Source organism: Aulonocara stuartgranti (assembly GCF_965226115.1).
Source record: "Aulonocara stuartgranti genome assembly, chromosome: 3".
Taxonomy (NCBI): Eukaryota; Metazoa; Chordata; class Actinopteri; order Cichliformes; family Cichlidae; genus Aulonocara; species Aulonocara stuartgranti.
This window is the reverse complement of record NC_138941.1, coordinates 30,261,919-30,282,581: the sequence shown is the minus strand read 5'-3', so window position 1 is coordinate 30,282,581 and position 20,663 is coordinate 30,261,919. Positions and strand designations below refer to the sequence as shown.

General features: G+C 37.7%; 2 protein-coding genes and 1 long non-coding RNA gene across 4 annotated transcripts; all 3 read left to right on the top strand.

Annotated features, from left to right (window-relative positions):
- Nucleotides 1–2,889: 2,889 nt before the first annotated feature.
- Nucleotides 2,890–4,154, top strand: LOC309703913 (uncharacterized protein). The gene is made up of 4 exons (XM_082528826.1): nt 2,890–2,954; nt 3,060–3,195; nt 3,324–3,377; nt 3,548–4,154. Exons 2-4 carry the CDS (start codon nt 3,067–3,069, stop codon nt 3,821–3,823), a joined length of 459 nt encoding a protein of 152 aa, XP_082384952.1. The 5' UTR covers nt 2,890–2,954; nt 3,060–3,066; the 3' UTR covers nt 3,824–4,154.
- Nucleotides 4,155–5,373: 1,219 nt separating this feature from the next.
- On the top strand, nt 5,374–6,425 carry LOC309704060. The gene is made up of 3 exons (XR_014276136.1): nt 5,374–5,433; nt 5,571–5,719; nt 5,825–6,425. It is a non-coding gene; the product is annotated as an uncharacterized lncRNA (long non-coding RNA).
- A 2,904-nt stretch (nt 6,426–9,329) lies between these two features.
- On the top strand, nt 9,330–12,247 carry LOC309703905 (uncharacterized protein). Of its 2 annotated transcripts, none has more exons than XM_082528815.1 (6): nt 9,330–9,368; nt 9,632–9,779; nt 11,053–11,103; nt 11,277–11,354; nt 11,503–11,556; nt 11,741–12,247. In XM_082528815.1, exons 1-6 carry the CDS (start codon nt 9,334–9,336, stop codon nt 11,924–11,926), a joined length of 552 nt encoding a protein of 183 aa, XP_082384941.1. In that variant the 5' UTR covers nt 9,330–9,333; the 3' UTR covers nt 11,927–12,247. The 2 variants fall into 2 exon arrangements, with proteins under 2 accessions (XP_082384941.1, XP_082384940.1); XM_082528814.1 differs by having other exon boundaries at nt 9,332–9,368; nt 9,587–9,779.
- Nucleotides 12,248–20,663: the final 8,416 nt, after the last annotated feature.

Sequence of the window (20,663 nt, the reverse complement as noted above, 5' to 3'; positions counted from 1 at the left end):
CAGTTTACATAAACATTGTTTCCACTTCTATATTTAAGTAATGGCAGAAAAATAAGTAACTTCTGGAAATGTATTCTTAAAAGTTGTCATCAGCACATATGAGTCTGCGCACAATGGTAGCTGATAGTGAAATGTTTTTTCTTTTTTTTTTATATCAGACAGTAAAGAAGAATGACAGCTCTAAAAAAAGTTAAACTGAAGTTAAGAGAAGCTGTACTATATGAAATAGAAACTAACCACAGATACAAAAGATGCATTATTAGAGAAAAATTAAATGACTGACATGAAATTTACAATTCAGCTTGCTTTTCCTCGAGCACTTCAATAATTCTTTTCAGTTGTCCCAGTTTCTTTTCACTTTCCTCTATTTTCTCACCCAACTCCTCATTCTCCCTGTCAATGTTAGCCTTACTTTCCTTGACGAAATTCTTAATGTTCTCCATAAATGTATCAACTTGAGGAAAACCATCAGGTAAAACTTTTGCAGATTTCTTCACCAGTGCGATCAACTGGTCCATAAGGCTCAAGTATTCACTCGACAGTTCAGAACCGAAGTTCACTCCTTCCTCACGCTCAGCCTGATGGGATAAAATGTAACAGTTTCATATTACATGAATGCAGTTTACTATGTTGTAACGTTATATTTTGGTCATATATGTCCGCAGTTCTTGACGCAGGATTTATGGCCTTGGCAACTCTCATTGTGTGAGTGCTTGTTTCTTTTGCTCTCCTCCACTCGTTGCCATCTGGTGTGAGTGTGGCTGTGAATGACAGGTGTAGCAGCCCTTGGCATCAAGAACAACAGAAGAGTCTCTAACGGGTGCAGCCATTTATTTCCTCACCAAACACGGCTCATTCTCTGGACATCGTTGAGCACCGTGAAAACTATAAAATAAGAAAAAATTGATACCTGTACAGTCCCCTTGAACCTTAACAATAAGCAATATCAACAAATGCGCTTAAACTAAATCAGGTAAATTTAAAGAAAAAAATTAAGTAATTCTGAGATTTACAGTCACTGCTTAAATAAAGCAAAAAAAAAAAAGGCTGCTTAATCGGCATCAAGGTGTTTCACAGTTAAGTAAACGTATAACATCAGATCACATTGCATCACATACCTCAGTCCACTTGCCAAGGGTGCAAACTCCCGTGAACATATAAACATTCGTCCTGTTTCTCATGGGGCGCTGCTAGCTTGAGCGACACACGTCTAAGTTATAAAGGGTTCAGAAAGTGTGCTTCTTAAACTAAAAAGGAAAAAATATTCCCATGTACCTAGGGAACCTGTTCTGCCGTCATCCATTGGGGGCACACTGCACAGTTTGCCTGCCACCCGGGGGTAAGCAGAGCTATTTCTCTACTTAGATGCTATTTTTGGTGGGACAATCTGGAGAAAGATGTGAGGAACTATCTCACGGCCTGTTCCATCTGCGCCCGGAGAAAGAGCAGCACATCTCGAGCTGCCACGTTGCTGAAACCGTCTACCCACATTCAAGTAAGACGGTCATCCTCTTGGTTATAGACAGATCCCCGAAGGCTGCCCGCTTCATTGCTCTCAATAAACTTCCCACTGCTTCTGAAACTGCTAAAATCTTAGTAAACCATGTTTTCAGACTCCGCAGAATCCGTACAGAAATAGTTTCTGACAGGGGGCCTCAATTTGTCCTCCAAGCCTGGAAGGTTTTTTCCTGCTCTTCCTTAGGAGCCAAAGTCTGCCTGAGCTGTGGATTCAACTTCCAAACCAATGGGCACACAGAGAGGCTTAGACAAGAGCTTGAGGCCGCCCTGCAGCCCCAACCTATAACCCTTCCACTTGGCCTACTCGGTTGCCCTGGATTGGTTGCTGACAACTTTTTAACCTCTTTGGCTACAGGTCAGTCTCCGTTAAAAGCTTCTGTGGATTATGAACCATCTTTGTTCTCTTCTACAGAGTTAGATCTCACAGTGCGTTCTGTACAACTCCAATGTCAGCAGGTTTGTACATCCTCGCACCGCTTATGATAGAATATAAATTGCACTAAATGTGGACGTACATGGTGACGAAGGCCAACTGACATTAAATTTGCCAGTGCACCCACATGCAGGCATTGCTGCACAACTAGAGCATATTTAAGAATTATATCTTTTTAAAGTAATCACATTTTATATTAAATATAACAGAACACTGACCTTTGGTATTGAATCTAAAGAATACAGTTCTCCTGAAAATTAAGGTAGGACAGAAATCACTGGTGATATGATTTAAACAAATAAAAATGAAATCACATTTGTTAGAGCGAGCTACTATAAGTTCACAAAAACAAAAGCGAGGAAAACAGGGCTATTTACACACACACACACACACACACACACACACACACACACACACACACACACACACACACACACACACACACACACAGATAGGAAGAGGGGAAATGGATATAAATGCAGACAATCACAAGGGGAAGACAAAAGTCAACCGAAGACACAAAAGATGACCATCAAAATAAAGACAGGGGAAAATCCAATGTATAACTACTAACCATGAACACAAGAAACTCACACTGAACAGGAAAACATGACTTTGGCTAGTGTTAAAATTAAAACCTTGACAAACCCACTGTGCATATAAAAGAAAATAACAAAAGACAGATTTAAGGAATGTGAAGCATTTTATTAAGAATTCAAGGTAAATAACGGCATTGCATGCGCTAAACTTTGTGGAAATGAAGTTCGCGTTTTCCTGTAAAACAAAAGTGAATATTACCACTTCTAGAGAACATAGGCACACAGACACACCCACAGACAAGCCAAGTCACGCACAGGTAAGCTGTGTCATGGGGAAGGGGGGAGGGGACACTAGAAGCATATAAAGCATTTTGTGGTGTGAGCCCTTCGTATTATCATTCATCAGTTCCCCTGTAGCAGGTGGAAAAACCCCAGCAACACTGTACTATAAGAGGATATTGCAGGTAGATTTTTATACAACATTTCCACTCAAATTAAAACATTTCACTTTAAAGATTTAAGAAGGAAATTTATAAATGTACTTTATGCTTTGTTTGTTTTTTTCCCAGAACAGTGATGGCAGCTGTGAACTTATCCAGAAGCAAAGGAGTGAGTGGTGTCACAACCATCAGGGGTTTATTCATCATTTTCACCCTGTTGGTTCTGGTCAACCTTTCAAGTTCACTGATAAAGAAGGACCAACTGGTAAAATGATTGTGATATATTTATATCTATATTTTTTGATCTGCCAGTTGTAGTTTTATTTTGTTACACTGTTTGCCTTCACATGTTTCACATGGCTGCTTGTGGACATTCTCTATCTGGATTTGCAGGAAGAACTGAAAGAAAACATTCAGAAGTTACAACAAGCAGCAGTGACAAGGAAGGTGAGTCTGTCTCTGTCCATGTTGTGCTCATGAATGAGTAATGTGGAATGTCTATAACTGCTAATATAAATATTTATAAATCTATTAAACAACCAAAGCCCCCCCCCCCCCCTCCAAAAGAATATAAAAGTAGTTTTTACACATTTGTCTCGTTTCATTTTCTCCTCCAGGATAATCTCAAGTTAGACAGATTCTATATTCCACTATTCTATGATGATTTTATGCACTTAATGGACATTTTGTCTGAAACTCTAAATACAACAATGGGAGATTTTCCACCAGTGTTGGATTTAATGAATGACCTGAAAACATTCCTGAAAGCCACCAAGAAGTACATAGACAAATACCTTGAGACGACAGCTGGAGAAATCAAGGACTATGAAGAGAAACTAAATGTTGTGATGGAGCGGCTAACACGCCTAGAGAAACATAAAGATGAATTGTAACACATTAGTCTACATCCGTCTCTTATATTGTGTGTATTCTGTTTGTAAATCTTCTCCTTTATACCGTGCAGTTTCAGTTTCAGTTTTTGCCTTGAGAGTGGCCTTGATATTTTAAATTGCTGAATAAAGCTAACTGTAAACTTGTGTTTGACCTGAAAAAATAACTTGTCAAGTTTTTTTTTTATCATTATCTTCATTATAAAAAAATTGTAATGCAAGTACAAACCAATGATGATGGGGATTTTGTGTGTGAAGTAGTTGATAGTTATTATTGATTTATATAAAATACTTTAATGTGAATAAAAATTGTTAATAAAACTGTTATCCTTTGCTTTTAGTTTTGCCTTTTTTCCCAGAAGGAAGTACGGCATCTGTGGCTGATTGGTGTCCATTGTTTACTGACTCACCAAATTTAAATTCTATAACCCACAAAGGAGAGAATATCAATCAGCTGTTTAGCTGCTTTTGACTAACTTGTTAATATACTCTATGTTTTATATATCCTTTCCTTCATTGCCATTCTGAAATAAAAGGGCCAGTCTATGTTTTCTAGTTATACCTCAATGAGGTGATGAGGATAATGAACTATCTGGTCAAGTTCCCTTTAATGCTACCGGACTAAAAGCACAGGAATATTGTAGACTAAATCTATGATTTTTATGAAAACATCAACCACCAAAGATGTACATTTCTTTGTCAAGTACAATTAGTAAAATGAACTATTTTAAAGGATATCTGAAGAATCATTGTCTGTGAATAAAGACATTAAAGTTGTAATAAATACCTATTTTTACAAACTGTGAAATTCACAAGAAAAGACGACAGCTGTGGCTGACTGCTGAAATTGGCAGTGTGCAAACCTACAACACATGCAATCATTATCAAATGATAACATGTGAGAAACACAGAAACAAATAGATGCAAAAACTTCTACTTCTTATACTTTTGTTTTCAGTGTTTGCATCACATTATGAACACTAGTATCTCCATAGATAGTTACCAGGTTATAAATATATTACTTCATGCTAATGTTGCAATATATGTAGTGTCTATTTTAGTGTTAAGATATACTATTGATCATATGATAAAGATTATTTGAATATTAAATGAATAACTGAAAACTGGAATTATTGGAAAAGTGGAATATGAACTGGTCTCATTTTTAACAAAAGTGATGCTGGCTCTAACACTGGATTACATTTGCTTTCTGTTCATTTGTATAGTCTTTTACAATGTGTAAAAAAACATTTCTTTGTCTTTATAAGCAGTCCATGTGTTAAACAAACCCAGTCTCAGGGCAGTTTGTAAAATAATCCCAGGAAAACCATCTAGATTTTCCTGTTCATGTACACAAACGTTACAGTGAGTAACATGCCTAAACTCCTCCCTTTTCTGCCACATGCTTCTGTCGTGGCTGCTGTTAATATATGGAATATTCTTCAATTGTTTAACAGTCTGATGGGACTTAATTTCCATAAAGTGGATCATATTACATCTGTGAAATGAAAGAGAAAGCACAGCTCACTTAAAGTATTTGTAGTGTTTGAATCCCTTGTGTTTTCAGTCTACACCTGTACCGTGCAGCCGCTCTTTCTCCTTTCAGCAGGCAGGTAAGATCAGCAAAACTGCATCATAAGATGGTTTATAGTTAATACGTTTTATACAATATATTAATAACATAAAACAGGAAACATAGATTTAATTCTTCATTCATCATTTCATTTATTTACTGTCATTTTCTCTCCAGAAGTTTTTATTTCACCAGTGATGGCAGCAGCAGGCGTCTCCAAAAGCAGAAGACTGACTGGTGTCAGAAACACCAAAGCTGTAATCATCTTCTTGCTGCTGTCCCTGGTTTATGAGGCAAATTCACAGACAACTGAGGAATATTTGAATGTAAAATTAAAGTCACTATAAGTTACTATACCTTTTTTCCTTCACTTACAGTTGTTAACATGTAGTTCTTAGGCAACTGATGCATCCTGTTTTTTCAAATTTCAGAAAATCAAGGCCGGCTTAGGAGAAGCTGATGAAAAACTACAGTTTCTTCAGTCTATCCAGGAACTAATAAAGACATCATCATTTTCAGAGGATTTTCCCCCACTGATGGATTTCACAAATAACTTGATTCACTTCATTGAGAAATCCAAGATGCTGTTAGAAAGAAAGGAAAAAGAATTTGAAAGAAATGAAGGACAACCTAAAACTCAACGGAATGAACTTTAAACGTTTCTGTCTAACTTCTTTAAAATAAATACATTTTAAGCAGAGCATTTAGCTATGCTTTAGACTTTAGCATCATTGTTTTTTGTTGTTGGATGGGACATGTATTTGTTTTGCTTTTACCATTACTGAATTGTGATTTGTTTTCTTTGCTGAAACTCTGCAACATCATGTTTTGTCAACTTACGTTGTTTTTTAAACACAGAGGTGCCGTCTGCAATACTGGCATGACATGTTGACAGTAAAAGACAAATATCATTCCCATGTTTTGCAAACAGATTTTGCATTTTTGTCTTTGTATTGGATTCTAGTGATGTCTTCTTATGTGTATTAGTTATACAAGTGTCTGTATTGGTAATGTACCATCCATGAACCAATAAATTCCTGCATACAAAGATGTTTGCTTCAAGTGGTGATATAATTTGATAAAGGTCTTCAATTTACATCAAACCACAATATTAACCTGTTTGGACCAGATATCATTTGACCAGGGAACAGAACAAATTATTAGTATAGACATCTATATTAGACAAATATGACTGATATTTGTTCATCATTGTTTTATTTTGCGAGCTGAAGATGCTGCTCCAGCGAGCCAGAAAACCCCTGCCCCTCTCCTCCCTGTGTGGCAAGCAGCAGGCGCACTTCGCAAACAGAGGGCGCCTTTACTCCCCGCACATGGGCAATAGAAAACCGATCAATGACCATGCAATCCCCCAAATGCGCTGGCATGATTCAATTCAATTCAATTCAATTTTATTTATATAGCGCCAAATTACAACAAAAGTCAGCTCAAGGCGCTTCATAGATACAGAGAAAAACTCAACAATCATATGACCCCCTATGAGCAAGCACTTTGGCGACAGTGGGAAGGAAAAACTCCCTTTTAACAGGAAGAAACTTCTGGCAGAACCAGGCTCAGGGAGGGGCGGGACCATCTGCTGTGACTGCTTGGGATGAGAGAAGGAAGACAGGATAAAAGACATGCTGTGGAAGAGAGACATGCTGTGGAAGAGAGACAGAGGTTAATAACAGATATGATTCAATGCAGAGAGGTCTATTAACACATAGTGAGTGAGAAAGGTGACTGGAAAGGAAAAACTCAATGCATCATGGGAATCCCCGGCAGCATAACTAAGGGAGGATTCAGGGTCACCTGGTCCAGCCCTAACTATATGCTTTAGCAAAAAGGAAAGTTTTAAGCCTAATCTTGAAAGTAGAGATAGTGTCTGTCTCCTGAATCCAAACTGGAAGCTGGTTCCACAGAAGAGGGGCCTGAAAACTGAAGGCTCTCCCTCCCATTCTACTTTTAAATACTCTAGGAACAACAAGTAGGCCTGCAGAGCGAGAGCAAAGTGCTCTAATAGGGTGATATGGTACTACAAGGTCATTAAGATAAGATGGGGCCTGATTATTTAAGACCTTGTATGTGAGGAACAGGATTTTGAATTCAATTCTGGATTTAACAGGAAGCCAATGAAGGGAAGCCAAAACAGGAGAAATATGCTCTCTCTTTCTAGTCCCTGTCAGGACTCTTGCTGCAGCATTTTGGATTAGCTGAAGGCTTTTCAGTGAGTTTTTTGGACATCCTGATAATAATGAATTACAGTAGTCCAGCCTGGAAGTAATAAATGCATGAACTAGTTTTTCAGCGTCACTCTGAGACAGGATATTTCTAATTTTAGAGATGTTGCGCAAATGGAAGAAAGCAGTCTTACATATTTGTTTAATATGTGCGTTGAAGGACATGTCCTGGTCAAAAATGACTCCAAGGTTCCTCACAGTGTTACTGGAGGCCAAGGTAATGCCATCCAGAGTAAGAATCTGGTTAGATACCATATTTCTAAGCTTTTCAGGGCCGAGTACAATAACCTCAGTTTTATCTGAATTAAGAAGCAGAAAGTTAGCGGCCATCCAGGTCTTTATGTCTTTAAGACATTCCTGCAGTTTAACTAATTGGTGTGTGTTATCTGGCTTCATGGACAGATAGAGCTGGGTGTCATCTGGATAGCAGTGAAAATGTATGCTGTCTTGTGATGATACTGCCTAAGGGAAGCATGTATAACGTAAACAGAATTGGTCCTAGCACTGAACCCTGTGGAACTCCATAATTAACCTCAGTGTGTGAAGAGGACTCTCCATTTACATGCACAAATTGGAGTCTATTAGATAGATATGATACAAACCACTGCAGTGCAGTACTTGTAATACCTACAGCATGTTCTAATCGCTCTAATAGGATATTATGGTCGACAGTATCGAATGCTGCGCTAAGGTCTAGCAGGACAAGCACAGAGATGAGTCCACTGTCAGAGGCCATAAGAAGATCATTTGTAACCTTCACTAAAGCTGTTTCTGTGCTGTGATGAGCTCTGAAACCTGACTGAAACTCTTCAAATAAACCATTCCTCTGCAGATGATCAGTTAGCTGTTTGACAACTACTCTTTCAAGGATTTTTGATATGAAAGGAAGGTTGGAGATTGGCCTATATTTAGCTAAGACTGCTGGGTCTAGAGATGCTTTTTGAGTAAAGGTTTAACTACAGCTAGCTTGAAGGCCTGTGGTACATAGCCAATTATTAGAGATAGGTTGATCATATTTAAGATCGAAGAATTAATTAATGGCAGGATTTCTTTGAGCAGTTTTGTAGGAATGGGGTCTAAAAGACACGTTGATGGTTTGGAGGAAGTAATTATTGAAGTTAACTCGGAAAGATCAATTGGAGAAAAAGAGTCTAACTTAACATCAATGGTACTAAGAGTAGCTGTAGATAATATTACATCTGCGGGATGATTATTGGTAATTTTTTCTCTAATGATAAAAATTTTATTTGTGAAGAAGTTCATGAAGTCATTACTAGTTAACGTTAAAGGGATGGTTGGCTCAAAAGAGCTCTGACTTTTTGTCAGCCTGGCTACAGTGCTGAAGAGAAACCTGGGGTTGTTCTTATGATGTCAGGGCAGCATGGGTGGCAGCAACTTTTTTTTGACGATGCCATGATGCCGCCCCCACCACGATGCCGCCCTGGGCAACCGCCCATGTCGCGATGTCAACCTAAAAGCTCACTGGTAGAGTATCAAGTAGAAAAACGTGTCTTTACAATATGTTATTTCATAACAATAACTGATGGGCTTCTATTCCTATAAACAGGACTAGACAAACACTACTTTCATGAAAACAAAAGTGAAAGGGCTGCTCACATTCATAAGATGCAAATGAGTTAAGAGGCACTGTATATAAAGCATCTGTGGCATGTTATCTCATTATAGTTTCATTCTCCACCTGTATGGTACAGCAGCTCTTCTTACGTTCGCACAGCAGGTAAGAGGAGTCATCATGCACAAAAATATGATTTATTTTGATTAATATTTACAGGATAAGTTTAAATCAACGTGGAAAAGCATGTTGACTCTCTCTCTCTCTCTCTCTCTCTCTCTCTCTCTCTCTCTCTCTCTATATATATATATATATATATATATATATATATATATATATATATATATATATATATATATATATATATATATATATATATTCAGTTACTTATTAACTCCAAATGTCTATGACATCTCAACTTTTTTAAGCAGGGAGTTTGTTCCAGTTCTAAGAGCGATGGCAGCAGCAGCCTTTTCCAATACCAGGGGACCAGCTTTAGCCAACAAAGGCTTATTACTCATCTTCTCTCTGCTGTGTCTTGTTTCAGTCGCAAGTTCCCTCTATACCCAAGACCAGGTGATGAATTAATTTTTGCTGAATTCCCATTTATGATTCAACAATTACACACTTATTTGTATATATACAGTCTAAGTCAGGGGTCAGCAACCTTTAACACCCAAAGATCCATTTCCACGCAAAAGAAAACAGTGGGAGCCGCAAATACTTTTTGACATCTAAAATGAAGATAACACTGTATATATTGTTTTTTACCTTTATGCTTTGTGTGAACAACTAAGGCGTGTTGCTTATGAAATCCACGAAGTGCTACAGAGAAAATGACATTTTATTTACGTAATTAACACATTTTGAACTCTTAAAGAAATATAACAAAAGGAAAGACACCCAGCTGAACTAAAATGATCCATGTAGCAAACAAAAACTGTTGTGAGCCGCCACCCTTATATCGCCTTTGGGCTTTTGGAGCCTTGACCTGACTTTTAAAAAATAATTGGAAAAAAAAAACACTATGCTGCTAAAAAATGGAAAATAGATATTTGCAAAATTATGCCTAAATATGTATTTTACCTGGTTAATGTGTGTGGCGGGGCGTGGTCTGCAGCGCCGCTGCAGGGGAGGCGGACGCACCTGAGCGGCACCCGCAATCACGGCTTGCCACCTTAAAAGTCTGTGCTCTCTTTGCTCTTGTGTTGTCGGGCTGTGAGCTGAAAAGCTACAGCTGGCTGTATGCGTACAGCAATCGTGTGTGAAAAGTGGTCAATAAAGAGATGCTGAAAAGCAGCAGGTTTGTCGTGATATGTTTACAATGGAATTTCTGCTCCTCAACCTCCGCACACAGCGTCTGCAAATCAGGGCTGTACGAGGTCACTTTCATCTTTACGGAGGACTGTAAGCTGTCATCTGTGAGGTGTGGGCGGTGTTTGTTTTTAACATAGTTCACGGTGAAGAATAGTTGCTGACATAATGTGGATCCGAAGATCCATAATTGGCCTTCCTGGGGTTGAAAGTCTCGATAAATGCACGACGTTTCGGCGGGTACACCGGCTTCCGCGAGTGTGACGCTTATTTTGAGCGATGAAAAATAATAAAATCTAATTTTATTTTTATATTTTAATATCACAATAATCTTCCAATTTAGAACTACAAGTTAAAAAAAAGAACTAAATACAATTAACATACACTTCAGCTAAATACTTCTAATTTATTTTCCCAAACCACCCGGAGCCGCAGTATAAGGACAAAAGAGCCGCAGGTTGCCGACCCCTGGTCTAAGTCATCACAAGCTCATTAGCTGCTGAATTTTTTTCTTTATTTGCAATGGGTCACACAGATGATGCTTGAGCAGGTGAAGAAAGCAATAAAAGAAGCAGAGAGATGGAAGGTGGGTCAGTCAGTCTCTAAGTTTTAAAATCTGCTGTGTGTAGGCAGAAATGAAGAGTTTAAAAAATACCTTAACAAATCCATTTTACTTTACACCATCTACAGTGATTGATTGCATTACATACAATCTAGAATAATATGGTAAATTTAAATGTTCTTATTTTTTTCTGTTAGGCAGAAGACAAATATAGAAAGGAAACAATCACAAAACTATTTGATCTTTCAAGTTCACTGACCCACAAGGATCAAATGGTAAATTAATATTTAATAACCTTTGTTCATTAGTTTGACATAAATAATCTCTTCCTGTAAGAATGCTCTTCTTTTGCTGTCGTTTTCATTGTGTTCTTCAGCAGCCGTCACACTCACCATGCTCTGTTTTTTTCTGGATAATATTCAGGAACTATTCCAGGAAACCCTAAGCAGCGCTGTAAAACAAGAGGAAACGCTGAAGGTGGGTCTGTCAGTCTCAAAGTTACTCACATGTTAACTGAGAAAGTCTTTAATTCATAAAACTAATAACTCGAAGCCTACAGTAACATCAGCATACCTTCAGGCATCTGATACACTGCAAATGGACAACAAATGGAATGAAATGTTATATCATTTGTGCTAAAATGTTTATTTTTCTCATTCAGGGAGGGGACGAGTTCAAAATGGCAGCAACAGTATTGGATGATATTTTTGAGAAATACATTCATCAGTCAGAACTGAATATGTTAGCTCATTATCCACCAGTGAAGGAAGTAATTAAGGTTGGTTTGCACTTTATGAAGAACTTCCGAACTTACATGGACAAGAAGATGACTTTGCTACAAGAATAGAGAACAGGAAAGAAACTGGGTGTGATGGGGAGCTTCATAAAACTGTAGAAGAAACAACAAATTGAACTGCTTACATTTCTGTCTCTATGTCTGTTCTAGTTTGCGCATATTTAGTTTTTATGAAAACCATTTTTTGTTGTTTCTAAATCATAAAAACATACATTACATTCAAGTTATACATATGTGACTTCTTTATATTAATTTGGCACAAAGTTGTAGTAAACTGGGGAGTTCTTTTGTTTTACTGATCTTGGCCAGTGATTCTTTTATTTAGACATTATACGTTTCTATGCATTCTAAATAAATGTGCTATGTAAAGAATTTTTCTTGTGCTTCCTTTGTCAAACCCTAAAGTAAAAACGAAAAAAAATCAGAGATGATATATGTAGAAACTGTATCATAATCCCCTATTTACTTATAACAAAGATGATGACAGGGTTTTTTGCTTCCTATGTTTTGATCATAAGTCCTTCAGGTCAAGCATAAATGATGGAATCATTAATCCATTTTTAGATATTTGTTTATATGTCCAAAGTATTTAGATAATCAAATATTTCTTCATTTTATTTTTATCTATATATTTACTCACTTTCCTGCTATTTTACCTCTGTCCAGCCCAACAGTGGGTAATGGGTGTTATTAGTGGAAATCAGCCAATAGATATCGGCCTGTAGTGGCCTTTTACTACTGCTAGTTTGTTCTGAAGGTTGTTATGACTCATTCAGATTGAGGATCACTAAGAAGAGCATGGAAAGACTCCAGAATCTACTCTCACTGGTTTCCCCAGCAGAATTTGCTTTCCCTGCGGTGGGTTCATGCACTGGGCAGGGAGAGCAGATCCAGTTGACTCCATTACAATCGACAAGAGTCTGGTCACCAGTCTGTTGCAGGGCTAACACATGTACACAGACAACTGTTCGCACTCTCTCCCTGCAACAAAACATTACCTGTCCTTTTATTAACTGCAAATATTAGCTTCTTCATGACTAATTCATTTGCTAGTTAATTAAGTTACGAGTAAAATGATTATTCGCAGATTCACAGTAAATATCCTGATTAGCTTCAATGCATCTATAATAAATATGTAATTTAAGTTTGTTGTTGTTTAACACAGATTTCAGAGGAGCATTGTTGCTTCATCCTTAATAGTTTAAAGAAGAACTGAATTAGAAATCAAAGGTCCTTAAAAGTTTTTTCTGCTCCCAGACCCTCGAAGACAAATTTCACCCATGAGAGCTGACAGGATACGATTTTTAAAAAAAGTGACATTATTAGAAACAAAGGTGAGCAACAATACTTAATATGTGCTTTTAACATAACTGTCATTTACATAGTGGTCTTGTATTTGTTAAACATTTTCCAGGATGGTATCTGGCAGTTTCTTCCACAGAAGAATCCAGAGAAGTTTCATTCATCACTGTGGGACTGGTTTCACCTAAAAAGCTCATTTCATTCATTCCCCATACGTTCGTTTATGGAAATGTTTCAGAGAGACTGATTTCTCTACCAGAGGGTGAACCAGTGTGTTTCCATAGATTACCTCTTTATGAATGTACTTCTTAACCCTTTCACACATAGCAGTCACTACAGTAGACAGCTATTCAAAGGCTGTTTTCTTGTATTTGTGTCAGTGTTGATGGTATATGTCAAGAGATGTATTCTTAAACACTTTTTCAGTTGAGAATCAGAGAGGAGAAACACAGTTTTACTTGTATACAAGGGCAGCACAGAGCACTCGCACTGAGAGTGAGGGCTCTGAGACTCGCAGCTCTGTGACTGACTCTGTGACTGCCCTGGTCTTTATTTATACATCAGTGGGTGTTTGTTCCTTACATTGGAATGTGGATGTGTATATGTATTTGTGTGTGTGTGTGTGTGTGTGTGTGTGCCAAAGTGTGACCCCATAAACGACTTCCCTAAACCTGCTGGTCTGGAAAATCCAACAGTTCATCTAAATGTATAAAAGGCACTTAGACTAAAACTGACACAGCTACGTTTATCCTACCGTAAAACAATAAAAGAAGGTACGACCTTTCCCATGCTCCTAGGATGTGGGGGTGAATGCCAGAACACCCTGGAATGTTACAGACCTCCTAGGATGAGACATTCTTTCAATATACCACCAACTATATACTTCTAAACACAAATGATTACATGCAGTATCCTACCACAAGTAAACTTATATTATTAAAAGATTATACTGACTACTAAGTACAATTTTCTATTGACAGTATACTTGCACATAAACCACTACATTGGACACTGATGTGTCACTCCATACCCTGCCACCCACTGGTCAGCCAGTGTTGTCCACCTAAGTGGACATGTAAAAAACTCTTTGAAAAGTACATGTTAAAAAAAAGTTCAAAAATCTTGTTTTCATGCCTAAAGATGAATAAAAATACTTAAGAAAAAAAATTTGATTGAGGTTGTCATAATTCATATGTGAAAGGGTTAAAGGAAGACAAGTGTTTGTCCTCTGTTGTTCCTAAGGTACAGTGAATGATATTAAGGGGAAGAGGTCAACACTGGGGGGAGGGGGGGGGGGGGACACAAGAAGCAGAAGTGCTTTCAAGAAGCAGCCACAGTGAGGACACAGCCACCTTACACTGAGGTCAGAGCTCAGAATTTTAAAAAGCATCTGAAACAGCTCAGGTTGGAAAGAAGCCTTTTATTCTAGCTGTTGTTAGGGCTCAAACCCTGGTGCAACCCTGAATTGGATAAGAGGAAGAGGATGGATGAATGGTATTCCAATTATGTAATCTGATAATTTACAAACTGAAATTATCTAATCAGAATGTAAGTAAGGATTATACAAATGAGAAAGCAGACAGAGGTGTGACATAAATATAAATGTATTATCTGACATACGAGGACAGCTACAAGTAGTCTGAAAAACAGTTTGCAGGTCTGTCAGCATGAGACATTCTCACATAGAAGACATTGTTAGTCTCTAATTCATTTGACCATAATTGGGTCATAATTAGACCAGCATTTCTCAGATATTATGCTGTACTGTACAATCTTACTGACACAGGATTGAAGCTGCATGATGCAAATAAAATGACTAAATCCTCCTTTTTATGGTTTATCGGTTTCAAACCAGCAGAAAAAGAATTCAGAAGAAGTCGCAGAAGAAATATATGAGGCCGTGTAGTGAAATGTTTTTTTTTCTTGTTATCATAAGACATTTGGAGTGATGGCTTCTACAACTTTGGTTGTGCATAAACTAAAGCTTACAGTCTAAGAAGTCAGAGTGTTGATATTAATGAGAGACATAAGGAAAAGATTAAAACAGCAACTGCATTTGTAGTGACTCTCAAAATTTCTGAAGGTTAAGAAAAAAAAATCACTTTACCAGTTGGTTCTCATCTATGTTGAATGTACCAGTTGGTCCTTGTCTACCAGGGCACTTGAAAGACAAACCAGACACAGCAGGGTGAACATGAGGAACAGGCCTTTGGTGGTGCTGGAAACAGTCACTGCTGCCATCGCTGTTCTGTCTCTAAGAAGAAAATGTACATTGTAAAGCATGAAGAGTTGAATGGGAAATGTACAAACTCCAGCTGAACATCTTTAAATTCCAGCGGAGTTATTTCAAAAAAAAAAAAAGAAAAAAGAAAAAAGAGTATAAAATCAATGCATTACATTGCATCACAAAGGAAATAATTAAAATAGAACTGAATCTAAAATGTCACATCACAATGTCCTTTTACACACATACTTATTTTTCCACCTCCCCTTTTGCTCAGCTTAACGCTGCTGTGTGTTTGTTTCCTGGTTTCCTGGTGTGCAGAAACAGTCACACTTACCTGAGCTTATTGTTGTAACTCAGCTTTCACTTTTGTTTCACAGATATTTCCCTGATCCTGCCAATATTGAAACTAAATGATTTGTGTCATATGCTTACCTTGATATATATATAGCTGGTTATCTTCTGTGTAGCGATGAAAATGTATGCAGTGTTTTCTTACAGTACTGCCTAAGGGAAACAAGTTTAATGTGAACAGAATTGTTCCCAGCACAGAATTCTTTGAAACTCAATGACTAACTTTTGTACATGAAGCAGACTCCCAACTTACATTTACAAACTGAAATTTGTCAGATAGATATGATTCAAACCAGTGCAGTGCATTTCCTTAAACTGGGAACAGTGTCTTCCAGTGTCTGTGGTAAAATAGTGCTCAGATCTTTTGTGTGTGTTTTTGGGTGGGTTGTTTGCAGGTGTGTTGCACTGTGTTTGTATGTGTGTAGATGCAGTAAAACTTTCATCTTAGCTTAACTTTGAAGCTCAGGCTTTCATATTTGTTTTACAAATAACATCATTTGCCTGTTTGTCTTTACAGGAACATGCACAGTGTCGCTGTGAGACAGATGCAAATGCCTTAATGACAACATGAGGAGAAAAAAAGTGAAGCACTGCAGAGTGCACTAAATTCTAAATGCAATCTTTAAATGTATTTTAAAACTGAACAAGTTTGTTTATCTTTACATCATTTGTAAATGGTTCAGGTAAATTTTAGTTAATCCACTTTTGTGGCTGACTGCTGGGGATATGGCAAAAAAAGTTGTATATTTTGAGATAGATATTCTGACAACAAACAGTAGCAGTAGCAGGTTAATGTTTTTATTATGTGTCAGGTCATACAAACATTTTTTCCACCGCAGAAATTAAGTAATGGTTGAAAAAAAAATCGAAATTCTGTAAATGTATTCCCTGAACATTATCTTTAACACATAAAATCCTCTGGGCAATGATAGCTAACAGTAAAATCCTAGTTTATGTAAAATTGTAAAGAAGGGGGACACTTCAAAAAAGTTAAACCAAACTTAAACAAGTACTATATGATAAGGGAACTAAACAGATGCAACATTAGAGAAAAAGGAAATCACTGAGACGGATGTTACAGTTCAGCTTGCAGTTCCTCAAGGAATTCAATAAATTCATTCTGTTTTTGTAGTTTCTTTACATTTTCTTCTATTTCTCCTCCCAACTGCTCTTTCACCCTATCATTGTAAGCCTCAATTTTCTTCAACATCTCTGTATTGAAGTCCGTTAGTTGTTTGATCTCAGTCACTTGTTGTTTGAACTCAGTCTGATGGGAGAACATTTAATTAATTTCATAACATTCCACAAATTCAGTTTACTCTTGCCACATTATATTTTGTCATACATGTACTCGAGTCACTTATTACAGCTCCTAATGCACCAGTATTCTTAGACAATGTTTGACAGGTATGTGAGAAACATGTACCGACCTTCAGTTTTTCTAGCTGCTCGTGTGATTTCTGATAGTTTTCTTTGAATTTTTCCTGAAATTCCAAAGTAAACATTGTTTATGTTTTTTCTTTGTTTGTTTGTTTTGGTAACGGTATGAACAGTGAAAGGTGGTGGATTGGCCAGATACTGGCCAAAATGCTGGGTGAAAAACCCAGGCAATGACAAACAAGGTTTTGTAAGGAAGAGCTTTTATGGCCGTGGCAACACTCAGTCTTTTGTTTCCCTCCTCTTTTACTTCAGACCTGTCTCTTTCTTCCCAATTCTACTGTCCGTTGAGAATGTGTGTGTGAATCACAGTGGTCACAGTATTTTTTAGGTCTTCTGAGTGCGTGACATTCCAACTCAATCAACCAGTTACTGACAGGTCAGGGCTCTAGACTAACTTTTTGCCATGGGCGTACCGGTACGCCTAACTTTAAAAAGTTAGGCGTACCGGCACAAATGTTAGGCGCACACAAATTTTATAATAATTTATATAATATAATGTGTTTTTCTGGATACACTGTGGATTTTCAGCATTCAAAGATTGATGACACCGTGTCAGAGCACTGGCTATGAATTTCAGAAGGATCAGGCCTTAACTTAACAGAAAAGTTAGCAATAGTTCTTTTCCTATTACAGCTACATCCACTTCTGTCGTGCCCAGGCTGCTCACTAGGGCTGGGTATCATCACTGATTTCTATAATCCATTCGATTTCCGGTTTTCAAAGTCCCGATTCGATTCAACTTAGCCTCAGACAGTCAGAAATATTATAATTCTGATCATTTATCAGTACTGACTTCATCAGAATTGTGAACATCACAGCAGATGCCTTTGTGTGAAAGTAACTGAGAATAAAACACAGAAAAACATGAAGGAGATTTTCCTGGTCTGGCTTTTTATAGCAGATAACCTTAAAGATATTCTACAATGTTCTGCATATAAAGTTTAAATTTCTTCAGTATTGAACAACAGAAAAAAATAGGCTTTCTTGTCCGAGGTCATTTAAGTGAAAAAAAGAAAAGAAAAAGACAGCAGCCGACAGCGCTGTAAACAACGGTAGACTGGTGGGTAATAAGCGAATGAATAATACAGAAAACAGAGATTGGGAAACTGTTCTTGAAGTACAGAGAGAGAGAGAGAGAGCTAGCTGTGCATGAAGTGTGATTTTAATAGTCGTGGAAGCAAAACGGCAAAATTCAGCTCGGTGAATTTTGGTTGGAGAGAGACAAAACCTGCAGCTCAGAATCAGCGCAAAAAGACGTAAACACAGCGCGGACCGGACGCATCAGATTCGCTAAGCTCCGACAGCGTGTCCGTCTGCGGGCCGTCGGGTGAGAAAGCCGAGAAAGACAAAGTTAATTCTGATGCGTCGGGTCCGCTCTGTGTTTACGTCTTTGTGTGGAGTCCGTGTACCTGCTCTCATTTGCTGTTTGGTTGTTGTTGAACTGGTTTTGTGAGCTTTAATCTGAGAATCTGGCGTTTCTGGCAAAACACAGTTATGTTTAAAAGTCGATTCAGGATTTAATGAATTGATATCGCTTTATTCAAGCTACTCACCTCCCACTTCCACCTGCACTTTCAACTGGACCACGGGCAATCAGAGAGGTCCCGCCCCTTACTATCTCTGATTGGTTTAGTCCACGATATGGGCAAAATGTGTGTCTGTTGTTGACCACAGGGAAGGTTGCAGATTTTTTTTTTTTGCTACCCGAACATTTGGTCGCACAGGTGCAACCAAATATTTTTTTTAGTCGCACCACTGAAAAATTTGGTCGCATTTGCGACCAAATTGGTCGCACTCTAGAACCCTGCAGGTGCAGGTTTCTGGCATCTCTGCTTGATTACACAACTCTCTTTTTTTGTGGGTTTGCGTGCATGCGTTATTTTCATAGTTTTCTGTGAAGTGAAAGTATTTTATTTATCAGTGAGTGTCACCGTGACATTATGAGGGGCAAAGAACTGCATAAAGTTATGCAGAAGAAAAACATTGTAGGTCATGAATAATATTTAGGACATTGCCAAAAGAGAAAAAAATGCCTTTTATACTGCAGTTGATGCAGGGAGTTTTAAAATTTCTTATTCTGTATATTAAATAAAACTGCATGTATGTGTGTGTGTGTGTGTGTGTGTGAGTGATGTGTTGCAAAGTTAATTATTTGGTGAAACCCTGATATGTTCATCTGGTTCCCTTGTCGGGGCTTACTAAGACACTTAATGGAAATAAGTCATCAGCAACATGTAGATACATGGCACCTTAAGAAAAATTACCCCACTGCTTCACTCACATGTTCAGCTCAAAATATGAAACAGATTCCCTGACCAATTATCAGTTTGCTATTCATTCTTTCACTTTGGATATTCCCTCAGGCTAACAGGGAATGCAGTAACTCATTTGGTTTTGTTACAGTTTTTTCTGAATGCTTAAACCCTAACTGTGATTCTTATAGCACAATTTCTAAAACTATTAATACTTATAGCAAAACCATTCTGTTAGGGGTGAACAGTTATCAAACACTCAGGTGAAGAAATGACACTCAGACAGTTCAACAGTTAACGTGCACGGGTGAGAGCTCAGAGAGAGTCACAACCCTACACTTGTCTTGCATCTTTATTTATACACTTCAGTAAAGTGATGTCACATGGCAAAGGAAAGATAAAACAGGAACTTAGCTACACGCTCTTCACTCGTGGGGAGAGAACATGTAGTTGCTGGAACTTACAGTTTTTTCTGAATGCTTAAACCCTAACTGTGATTCCTGTAGCACAATCTCTAAAACTATTCAGACTTATAGCAAAACCACTCACTGAGTTTGCAAAACTAAAAGCACAAAAACTGCTTTGCACTCAGTTTGCAATTTTGTAACACACACTTTGCAAAACTGTAGGCACAATTCACTGCACAACACTCAATTACCAAATTTCCAACACACTCCTAGCAAAAGTATACACATGTATGGCTATCATTAACACTAATTTGCCAACTGTCTGGCACACTTTCACATGTGAAAACTTCTTTAGATAATTAGTTCACTTTGCAATCAGCCTAAGCACTATAATACAGGTGTTACAGGAAAAATGTTTCTATGTTTCTTTACCTTCTTTTAAATGTGCAAGCATGCCCTTTTGTCTATGGTTAGATTAGTTTAGAATTATCTTTTTAGACTTTCTCAGCAAAGACATACTGTTTTGGGACATATTGTTTTAGATTGTTTTATCTCTCACAGCCTTCTCCCAGCTCTCTGCTGACGAGACTAGCGCCACATATGGAGTTGTTTATTTTATTTGTTTTGTATTTTCTTATCCTGTTCTCACTGTCTTTCCTATAAAAATTACCAAGCCACTGTGCATGGTGTGAGTTGTCCTTAGCAGCTCACCCGTGTACACGTTTGATAAAGAAAGTAACTTTGTCTCATTGTGTCTTTATTTCTCCTGGGTTTTTTACAGAGTTTTCCCCCAACAACAGGTAAGCTGT